Source organism: Anomaloglossus baeobatrachus, chromosome 8, assembly GCF_048569485.1.
Source record: "Anomaloglossus baeobatrachus isolate aAnoBae1 chromosome 8, aAnoBae1.hap1, whole genome shotgun sequence".
NCBI lineage: Eukaryota > Metazoa > Chordata > Amphibia > Anura > Aromobatidae > Anomaloglossus > Anomaloglossus baeobatrachus.
In genome coordinates, this window is record NC_134360.1 from 233344227 (window position 1) to 233356563 (window position 12337).

The window sequence follows — 12337 nt, forward strand, 5'->3', positions numbered from 1 at the left end:
AACCAAGTGCCCAGATCTGTACTCCATACCGGAGCGTGGGGGGAGCAGGGTCTTTATAGTTTGCACCCAGTTACAGTGACAGAAGTGCAAGAGCGCGGTCTGCGCACCTTAATCCTTGCTCATGCAATTTCGAGAGAGACAAAGAGGCAGTACTATCTGTGACCACATGAATTGTATAGAGACAGGGCTGGAAGACTATTTGACCCTATAATATATATATATATATATATATATATATATATATATATATATAGGCAGGTAGGCAGTGCTATCTAAAGCTACATCATTTATTCAGAAATACAGGAAGACAGTACTATCTGTGCCTACATAATACATAGAAAGATAGAAAGAGAAATGGATGAAGTACTATCTGTACTTATTTCAACTATAGAGAGACAGGGAGGCAGTACTATATGTACCTAATGCATTTATGACTATTTTTGACACATCATATGAAGAGAGTAATCACTACAGAAGGACATCATGGGTGGAAGAATAGAAGGATCAAGGTGAAGAAAAAAGACAGCAATCTGATGGCTTTATACTATCAAGAAAATGGTGAAGATCCTGCTGGACCTATCAAGGCAGAAAAGACCCTGGTGGACCTACCTAAGCTGCGCAAGATCGATTTTCCGACAAGGCATTTATTCACCAAGTCACCATGGCTCGAGATGGAGTTGAAGGCCGTTAACTAACTAATACATTTATACAGAGTGGCAGGAAGGCAGTACTATCTGTACCAAATTCATTTATAGAGGTATGCAGGGAAGCAATACTATCTGTTCTTAATTAATTTATAGAGAGAGACAGGAAGGTAGTACTATCTAGCTATATCATTTATTCAGAGAAATAGGAAAGCAGTAATATCTGTGCCTACATCATTTTTAGAGCTAGACTGGGAGGCAGTACTATCTGTACCTAATTCATTTACAGAGACAGGAAGGCAATTCCATCTAGCTACATCATTTATTCAGAGAAATAAGAAGGCAATACTATATGTGTCCACATCATTTATAGAGAGAGGGAGGCAGTACTATCTGTATCTAATAAATTTATAAAGAGACAGGGAGGCAGTACTATCTGTACCTAATTCATTTATAGAGAGAGACAGAAAGGCAGTACTATATGTGCCTACAGCATATACATACAGAGACAGGAATGAAGTTACTATCTATACCTATATCATTTATACATTTAGATATGAAGGCAGTAGTATCTGGACCTGCATCATTTACACAGAGAGACTGGGAAGTGGTACTATCTGCACCTACATCATATTTCATAGAGAAACAGGAAGATAGTACTAACTGTACCTATATTATCTATACAGAGAAATAGGAAGGCAGCACTATATACCTACATAATTTATAGAATGAGACAAGCAGTTGGTACTATCTATGCCTACATTATTTACAGATAGGTAGTACAATATGTGCTTATGTAATCTACAAAGCCAGGACCATCTGTGACTTCATCATTCTCAGTGAGAGGCAGGCAGGCAGTACTATCTGTGCACACATTTACAGGGTGGCAGTACAATCCATGTAGGCTTCATTTACAGGGAGAGGCAAGACGACAGCACTATCTGTGTCCTATACATATTGCACTTGCACGGTGAAGAACACATAGCAGTGAAACCTTAGAAAGGGGATGGTGGTCACCGGGACATGGGCAGCGGCTGAACGATACGGCCATGATAAACTATATGGATGTAAATAATAGCATCGGAGACGTTCCTAATATCAGGGATTTCGGGGGGGAAAGGGGGGGAATAACACTAAATAGGTAAAGGCTGAAATTGTAAGTTGTGTTTGGATTTTCCTAATATCCCTGCCCTGCACAGTGGCAGTGTCCAGTCCTCACCGCCTTGTTAGGGGTCAGTTTCTAAAATTAATCCAGATATCAGCGGGGATTTATTACTGGAGGATCCGGCCATTAATCAGGCGCTTAAGCAAAGGTCATTGGTCAGAAGTGGCCAGATAAGCGTCGCCCCTGTGTGTTCTCCATTCACACGGTATCTGCCCAGATAACTTATCTCCCAAAGAAGAAAAAACTGCAATTTCTTCAAAAATCCAAAATATAAGAAAAAAAAAAAAAGAGGACCCGCGGAGCTGCAGGTATATAGTGCGGCTGCCATCAATCAGCGGGTGTATGCTTTATACTGACGTCCCATAAACAGGGGGCTTAGCGCAGCCATACAACTTAGCACATGGACAATCCCATAACATAAATTCTGCCCTGTGTTTAGGAAAGGGGGCGGTGAGGGGTCTCGGGGGGGTGCAGAGATGTTATATAAAAGATCAATTACTGGAATCCGGTCTGGGGGGTTATATCGGTCTGGGGGGTTATATCTGTGTCTGGGTGAAAACCATTACCGCACCCACATGGTTATCCGACAACCTCTCCAAAACGGCCCTGCGGTTATCAAAGAGCAGGGGATGAAAGTAACACCGGGGATGGGCAGCAAATGGGGAGATGCCCCCTCTCGGCACAAAGTTGCCTGGATTCGGACCCCCATAATCTAGTGCACGCAGGGTTAATCAATAACCTACTTTGAGGGGCACTTGGCGAAATACTTTGGGCACTTTCAGTGGTGTCACTTTACTCTGATACAATTATTATGGGGGTTCACTATGGGGGCACTTGTAAAGCCAAGGAAACTTTTGGAATATTATGCTAGAAAAATAATTTTGGGGGGCATTAAGGGGGCACTCTGCAAAAAGGCATTACTTATTGCACACTTACTATTGGGGGCACTCTGGTTGGGAAAGTTATCTGGGCGGCATTAAGTGGACACTTATTGTTGGGGAAACATTGCCTTAAACTATGGGGACACTCCCATTGGCACAATTTTGGGGGACCACACTAAGTGGGTTCTTACTGTTGGGGAAACACTGCCTTAGACTATGGGGACACTCCCGTTGGCACAATTATGGGGGGGCACACTAAGTGGGTTCTTACTGTTGAGGAAACACTGCCTTAGACTATGGGGACACTCCCATTGGCACAATTTTGGGGGACCACACTAAGTGTGTTCTTACTGTTGGAGAAACACTGCCTTAGACAATAGGGACACTCCCGTTGGCACAATTTTGGGGGGGCACACTAAATGGGTTCTTACTGTTGGGGAAACACTGCCTTAGACTATGGGGACACTCCCATTGGCACAATTTTGGGGGGCACACTAAGTGGGTTCTTACTGTTGGAGAAACACTGCCTTAGACTATGGGGACACTCCCATTGGCACAATTTTGGGGGGCACACTAAGTGGGTTCTTACTGATGGGGAAACACTGCCTTAGACTATGGGGACACTCCCATTGGCACAATTTTGGGGGACCACACTAAGTGGGTTCTTACTGTTGGAGAAACACTGCCTTAGACTGTGGGGACACTCCTGTTGGCACAATTTTGGGGGGCACACTAAGTGGGGCCTTACTATTGGGGAAACACTGCCTTAGACTATGGGGACACTCCTGTTGGCACAATTGTTTAGGGGGGGCACACTAAGTGGGTTCTTAATGTTGGAGAAACACTGCCTTAGACTATGGGGACACTCCTGTTGGCACAATTTTTTTTTGGGGGGGGGGGCACAGTAAGTGGGTTCTTCCTGGTGGGGAAACACTGCCTTAGACTATGAGGACACTCCTGTTGGCACAATTTTGGGGGGTTACACTAAGTGGGTTCTTACTGTTGGGGGAACACTTCTAATCACTATAGGGGCAATTACGGCTGGAACAATTATTGGGGGCACTTTATGGGCACAGATTGAGAGCAATATCTTCTGAATAAAACTGTTTTTGGGTTGTCACAGGATGGCACTATCTACTTGGCAGAGTAATTGGGGGGCACTAATATTCAGCCCCAATATCGTTAGGGCCGCGTTGTGTGGCGCTTTTATTTATGGGGCACTATCTGTATGGTAATGTTATACATTTGCTCAGCACAAGATTTGGGGTGCTGGGTGGCACTCAGGACAGAGGATTAGAGGTGGCATCGGGGTGGCGCAGTTGGGCACCAGGTTGGGAGCTTCGGTTGAGAAGGTGGAGGAAAGAAAGATGCAAAAGTGAGAAATCCATAGTTTCTGGCCAACAAACTCTGTAGGATCATTGTGCCAGTCTGGGCCGGATGGAGAAGATGGTTGGCATGTGTATGAGGCCCTGGGCATCTGTGCCATCCCCTATCAACTCATGCAGATTAATGCAACACAGCTCGGGTCATAAAGGCTCTTTGTGCCACTTTACCCCCTGTAGGGCCAGAAGAAATGTCGGAGATCTTCCTATTAGCTTTTCCCCAGATCTATGCCAGCCCCATTAACTAGACCTTACAATGGTGTGACCCTCGGCACCTCCTCATTAACCATCCTGCGTCCCTGAAGGGTTATCTGCCATGTTCCTGCTGACACCGTCCTGCGCAGGATCCCCGCACCTCGATCCGTCTCTGTCACCACTGTTCAGACTGGAGCAGATGAAAAGCACATGGACCATTCTAAATATCTGCTGCTGTAAGGAGGCGTCTGGGGGCTTGTACCTCCCGGACCCCCAGGACAAAGGGACGCTGTGTCTGTCATCATGTGCGATAAAAAAAATAACAAAGAACCTGCAGCAGACGGATGGGAGAGAAGAAAGTGGCCAGAAAACATGGCAGTCAGAAAACATGGCGGTCAGAAAACATGGCGGTCAGAAAACATGGCGGTCAGAAAACATGGCGGTCAGAAAACATGGCAGTCAAAAATCATGGCAGTCAAAAATCATGGCAGTCAAAAAATCATGGCGGTCAGAAAACATGGCAGTCAAAAAACATGGCGGTCAGAAAACATAGCGGTCAGAAAACATGGCGGTCAAAAAACATGGCGGTCAGAAAACATGGTGGTCAGAAAACATGGCAGTCAGAACACATGGCAGTCACAAAACATGGCGGTCAGAAAACATGGCGGTCAGAAAACATGGCGGTCAGAAAACATGGCGGTCAGAAAACATGGCGGTCAGAAAACATGGCGGTCAGAAAACATGGCGATCAGAAAACATGGCGATCAGAAAACATGGCGGTCAGAAAACATGGCGGTCAGAAAACATGGCGGTCAGAAAACATGGCGGTCAGAAAACATGACGGTCACAAAGCATGGCGGTCAGAAAACATGGCGGTCATAAAGCATGGCGGTCAGAATGTCTCCTGCATTTGTTTTCAGTGGTTTGGATATCAGCCACAACATTGTTACTTATGTATCATACGGAATGCAACATATTAATGAACACATACACAGCATGACAGATACAATAAATGTCACACACGTCCCTGCGGATACAGGACATACAGAGTCTCTAACAGAAAGACACCAGTCTCCATCACTGCCAGCACTGGACCGACAGCCGCAGTCCCAGTCATCAGCCTCTAGATTGTAAGCTCTTCAGCCAAGATTCTAACCTCACCCAAAACTGCAAACTTGTCCTTAACGCTGGATATATAAATGACACGACACCTTGTGGAACGATTACAGCAATTACACAGACATTTTCATCGCTAAATCAATGTATATCGAGGCCCGCGGCGTCTATATGATCAAGACGTAACACATTAACGTTTCATCACACACATTGCCCAATCCTACATGTGAGTGGCCGCCAGCAATACTCCTATATGTGAGTGGCCACCAGCAATACTCCTATATGTGAGTGGCCGCCAGCAATACTCCTATATGTGAGTGGCCACCAGCAATACTCCTATATGTGAGTGGCCGCCAGCAATACTCCTATATGTGAATGGCCACCAGCAATACTCCTATATGTGAGTGGCCGCCAGCAATACTCCTATATGTGATTGGCCGCCAGCAATACTCCTATATGTGAGTGGCCGCCAGCAATACTCCTATATGTGAGTGGCCACCAACAATACTCCTATATGTGAGTGGCCGCCAGCAATACTCCTATATGTGATTGGCCGCCAGCAATACTCCTATATGTGAGTGGCCGCCAGCAATACTCCTATATGTGAGTGGCCACTTCCAATACTCCTATATGTGAGTGGCCGCCAGCAATACTCCTATATGTGAGTGGCCACCAACAATACTCCTATATGTGAGTGGCCGCCAGCAATACTCCTATATGTGATTGGCCGCCAGCAATACTCCTATATGTGAGTGGCCGCCAGCAATACTCCTATATGTGAGTGGCCACTTCCAATACTCCTATATGTGAGTGGCCGCCAGCAATACTCCTATATGTGATTGGCCGCCAGCAATACTCCTATATGTGAGTGGCCGCCAGCAATACTCCTATATGTGAGTGGCCACTTCCAATACTCCTATATGTGAGTGGCCACCAGCAATACTCCTATATGTGAGTGGCCGCCAGCAATACCCCTATATGTGAGTGGCCACCAACAATACTCCTATATGTGATTGGCCGCCAGCAATACTCCTATATGTGAGTGGCCACCAACAATACTCCTATATGTGAGTGGCCACTTCCAATACTCCTATATGTGAGTGGCTACCAGCAATACTCCTATATGTGAGTGGTCACCTCCAATACTCCTATATGTGAGTGGTCACCAGCAATACTCCTATATGTGAGTGGTCACCTCCAATACTCCTATATGTGAGTGGTCACCTCCAATACTCCTATATGTGAGTGGTCACCAGCAATACTCCTATAGGTGAGTGGCCACCTCGATTACTTCTATATGTGAGTTGCCACCAGCAATACTCCTATGGGTGAGTGGCCACCTCCAATACTCCTACATGTGAGTGGTCGCCAGCAATACTCCTATATGTGAGTGGCCACAAGCAATACTCCTATATGTGAGTGGCCGCCAGCAATACTCCTATATGTGAGTGGCCACCTCCAATACTCCTATATGTGAGTGGCCACCTCCAATATTTCTATATGTGAGTGGCCGCAAGCAATACTCCTATATGTGAGTGGCCGCCAGCAATACTCCTATATGTGAGTGGCCGCCAGCAATACTCCTATATGTGAGTGGTGACCAGCAATACTCCTATAGGTGAGTGGCCACCTCCAATACTCCTACATGTGAGTGGTCACCTCCAATACTCCTATATGTGAGTGGTCACCAGCAATACTCCTATATGTGAGTGGTCACCTCCAATACTCCTATATGTGAGTGGTCACCTCCAATACTCCTATATGTGAGTGGTCACCAGCAATACTCCTATAGGTGAGTGGCCACCTCGATTACTTCTATATGTGAGTTGCCACCAGCAATACTCCTATGGGTGAGTGGCCACCTCCAATACTCCTACATGTGAGTGGTCGCCAGCAATACTCCTATATGTGAGTGGCCACAAGCAATACTCCTATATGTGAGTGGCCGCCAGCAATACTCCTATATGTGAGTGGCCACCTCCAATACTCCTATATGTGAGTGGCCACCTCCAATATTCCTATATGTGAGTGGCCGCAAGCAATACTCCTATATGTGAGTGGCCGCCAGCAATACTCCTATATGTGAGTGGCCGCCAGCAATACTCCTATATGTGAGTGGCCGCCAGCAATACTCCTATATGTGAGTGGCCACTTCCAATACTCCTATATGTGAGTGGCTACCAGCAATACTCCTATATGTGAGTGGCCGCCAGCAATACTCCTATATGTGAGTGGCCGCCAGCAATACTCCTATATGTGAGTAGCCCCCCCACACATACATTTCCTATCATTAGACCCCTTTATGATAGCGCTGATCATTTTTATATGTGATTAATGCCTGATATGCACAATCCTCTGAATTATCCCCTAAATTTACAGGACTGGATTTAATCCCCTCCAACGCACACAATTATCTCAGGAACAACCAAATAAATAAAGGACAGTCCACAGCTATACATGATTAACTCCTAGATGCCCAATAATATAGAACATTTGATATCATACGATGTAACTGAAATAAATACAATAGGATTTTATGTTTCTATAAGTGATCGACCCCCCACGTCCCCTATTATATGAGCGACCCCTTTACTATAGAACAGTCCTCTGTAGGTGATTACCCTTACATTTCCTATCAGATGAATAAGTCTTATTATCAATATGAATGACCCAATATGCCTAATCATGACTATAGGATTAAATGCATTGGTATTTGAGTGACCCCCCCCCCCCATGTCCATCATATGACTGCCCCCAGCCTCTGCAGAACAGTCCACTTTTGACCCCATGTGTCCAATCACAACTGCCCTCTTTACTTAGTGACCCTCCATGTGTCCCATCATATGACTGCCCCCAGAACATTCCACTTCTGACCCCTTATGTCCAATCACAACTGCCCCCTTTACTATAATTCTCTATGTGAGTGACCCTCCACGTGTCCCATCATATGACTGCCCCTTTAATATAGGATTATACATTTCTGTATGAGTGACCCTTCCCCCGCCGACTCCTATTCTGACCCCATATACCCAATGATAACTGTCCCCTTTACTATAGGGTTATTGATATGTGAAGTCCAATCACAAGCGCCCCCCCCCCCCCCCACCCCTGTACAGGACTGTGACCTCCATGTGAGTGACCAGCAGCCTCCTTTATACAGGACTGTGACCTCCATGTGAGTGACCAGCCAGCCTCCTTTATACAGGACATTAGCCTCCATGTGAGTGACCAGCCAGCCTCCTTTATACAGGACTGTGACCTCCATGTGAGTGACCAGCCAGCCTCCTTTATACAGGACATTAGCCTCCATGTGAGTGACCAGCCAGCCTTCTTTATACAGGACAGTAGCCTCCATGTGAGCTACTAGCCAGCCCCCTCTGCACAGGACTCTGCCCTGCATATGAGTGAGCAGCCAGACCCCCATCCATGGTTTATCATATGACTGACCCCTTGTAGGGCGATTTGTAGACACAGGCTGAAGTGCCATCTTTACCCCAGAACCTGGCATTATAGCCCCCTTTATACAGGACTGTGCCCTCCATATGAGTGACTAGCCAGCCCCCTCTATACAGAACTGTGCCAACCATGTGAGTGGTAAGCCAGCACCCACTATAGAGGACTGTGCGCTCCGTGTTAGTGACCAGCCAGCCCCCTCTATACAGGACTGTGCCCTACAAATGAGTGACCAGCCAGCCCCCTCTATACAGGACTGTGCCCTCCATCCATATGAGTGACCACCCAGCCCCCTCTATACAGGACTGTGCCCTCCATGTGAGTGACCAGCCAGTCCCCTCTATACAGGACTGTGCCCTCCATGTCAGTGACCAGCCAGTCCCCTCTATACAGGACTGTGCCCTCCATGTGAGTGACCAGCCAGTACCCTCTATACAGGACTGTGCCCTCCATGTCAGTGACCAGCCAGTCCCCTCTATACAGGACTGTGCCCTCCATGTCAGTGACCAGCCAGCACCCACTATACAGGACTGTGCCCTCCATGTCAGTGACCAGCCAGCCCCCACTATACAGGACTGTGCCCTCCATGTCAGTGACCAGCCAGCCCCCTCTATACAGGACTGTGCCCTCCATGTCAGTGACCAGCCAGTCCCCTCTATACAGGACTGTGCCCTCCATGTCAGTGACCAGCCAGTCCCCTCTATACAGGACTGTGCCCTCCATGTCAGTGACCAGCCAGCCCCCTCTATACAGGACTGTGCCCTCCATGTCAGTGACCAGCCAGTCCCCTCTATACAGGACTATGCCCTCCATGTCAGTGACCAGCCAGTCCCCTCTATACAGGACTGTGCCCTCCATGTCAGTGACCAGCCAGCCCCCTCTATACAGGACTGTGCCCTCCATGTCAGTGACCAGCCAGCCCCCTCTATACAGGACTGTGCCCTCCATGTCAGTGACCAGCCAGTCCCCTCTATACAGGACTGTGCCCTCCATGTCAGTGACCAGCCAGTACCCTCTATACAGGACTGTGCCCTCCATGTCAGTGACAAGCCAGTCCCCTCTATACAGGACTGTGCCCTCCATGTCAGTGACCAGCCAGTCCCCTCTATACAGGACTGTGCCCTCCATGTCAGTGACCAGCCAGTCCCCTCTATACAGGACTGTGCCCTCCATGTCAGTGACAAGCCAGTCCCCTCTATACAGGACTGTGCCCTCCATGTCAGTGACCAGCCAGTCCCCTCTATACAGGACTGTGCCCTCCATGTCAGTGACCAGCCAGCACCCACTATACAGGACTGTGCCCTCCATGTCAGTGACCAGCCAGTCCCCTCTATACAGGACTGTGCCCTCCATGTCAGTGACCAGCCATCCCCCTCTATACAGGACTGTGCCCTCCATGTCAGTGACCAGCCAGTCCCCTCTATACAGGACTGTGCCCTCCATGTGAGTGACCAGCCAGTCCCCTCTATACAGGACTGTGCCCTCCATGTCAGTGACCAGCCAGTCCCCTCTATACAGGACTGTGCCCTCCATGTCACTGACCAGCCAGCCCCCTCTATACAGGACTGTGCCCTCCATGTCAGTGACCAGCCAGTCCCCTCTATACAGGACTGTGCCCTCCATGTCACTGACCAGCCAGCCCCCTCTATACAGGACTGTGCCCTCCATGTCAGTGACCAGCCAGTCCCCTCTATACAGGACTGTGCCCTCCATGTCACTGACCAGCCAGCACCCACTATAGAGGACTGTGCCAACCATGTAACTGACCAGCCAGACCCCCATCCATGCTTTATCATATACTGACCCCTTGTATGGAGATTTGCAGACACAGGCTGGAGTGCCATCTTTACCCCAGACCCTGGCATCACAGTGGTCCCCCCCCTCCTCTCTGCAGTAATTAGGGGTGCAGCTCTTACCTTGTGTCCAGTGTCTCCCCATGCCAATGTCCAGCAGCACAATGACCAGTAGTGAGCACCAGGCGCATCCCCGCCGCTGCCTGCCCGGGTACATCCCTGCTAGAAATCCTGGCAGAGCCTGGCTCCGGGTCCCTGTTGCCCCTGGGATGCCCCCTGTCGGGTGAGGGCAGTGTGCACAGCTCCGGGGGCAGCTCCTCTCTGCTGATGTAGGGAGATCGTGCTCCTTTCCGGAGGCTGTGAGAGGTCGGAGCTGCTCTGCTCGCTGCCTCCGCTGCCTCCGCTGCCTCCGCTGCCTCCGCTGCCTCCGCTGCCTAAACTTTCTCAGCCCCCCTTCACTTGTCACTTTCCAAACTCTCTGCAGGGCAGACAGCGCCGAGCCCGGAGAGGAGCAGTGCGCGCAGCGCCACCTGGCGGCCACAACCGCTAATGACAGCGGCGCACGATAAACAAGTGTTATGTAAATAAATAACAAATGTAACAATCGTGGGAAATGGAAACAATCAACAAGGAAAGGAAACTGTAACATTTCACAGGTCTGTAACTGTTCAGTGCTATGGGAATCTGGAAGTGAGATACCTGCTTAGAGCCCGTGCACACGATATACGGATTAGTGGCGTTTTGGACACCGCGTATTTTCGCTGCATCCAAAACGCTGCATTGTAGAGGCCAAGCACAGTGGACGTGATTTATAGAAATCTCCTGCCCACCGTGCTTCTTTTTAACGCTGATTTCCTATCCAATTTTTCTCGTAGTGAGAATACGTTGCGTTCATAACGCCACATTACCCTGATTATGGGCACATACCTTTAAAGGGGCTTTCCATGCCTAAAACCATTTTTCAAAAAATCCATTTTGGTATTCTAAATAAATGTATAATGCTCCTCAAATTGTGTTTTTTTGTTTTTTTTATATACTGTCCTTTACTAGGGATGATAAAAATCGTTTGCAGGATCTTGGCCCAGCGGCCACATCAGTAAAGTGATACAAACCTCATCCTACCTGCATCCTCGTCTGATTAAGTAGACCCAGTGTGGCATCATGTTTACATCATAACGATGGTATTGCGTCAGACTTATGGGTAGGAGGACGGTTGTAGTACTCTTGTCGGGTGGCAACAGAGGATTAGAGTCCTACATTATACCAGAATGTGCCCAGGAGGGGGATTTATATACACCAGGAGGGGCCCTGGAAGGGGACATATATACCAGAAGGAGGACATATATATCAGGAAGGTGACAAAACCAGAATGGGGACATATATATAACCCCGTCCTGGGCACATTCTGGTATATAACAGGTGAGGCCCAGGATGGGATATATATACCAGGATGTGGACAAATAAACCAGGATGGGGACATATACTGTATATCAAGAGGGTCCCAGGATGGGGACATTTATAACAGGAGGAAGACATACAGTAGTATGCTAGGAAGGGGACAATAAACCAGGCTGGGGACATACATACCAGGAAGGGCCTAGAATGGGACATATATACCAGGAGGAGGACATATACCAGGAGGATATTATGCAGAGGGGCAACGTGCGTACAAATCATTTTGCACATGTCTAGTGTTCACCCTTTTCCC

At 48.1% G+C, this 12337-nt stretch overlaps 1 protein-coding gene across 1 annotated transcript in view; it reads right to left on the bottom strand.

The window, feature by feature from the left end:
* The window catches only part of ROR1 (receptor tyrosine kinase like orphan receptor 1), a 282946-nt gene extending 271898 nt beyond the window's left edge, over positions 1–11048 (bottom strand). Inside the window, exon 1 of the mRNA XM_075320352.1 lies at positions 10753–11048. Coding sequence (XP_075176467.1) covers positions 10753–10846 — 94 coding nt within the window. The 5' untranslated portion in view covers positions 10847–11048. The remainder of the gene's footprint in view (positions 1–10752) is intronic.
* Positions 11049–12337: the final 1289 nt, after the last annotated feature.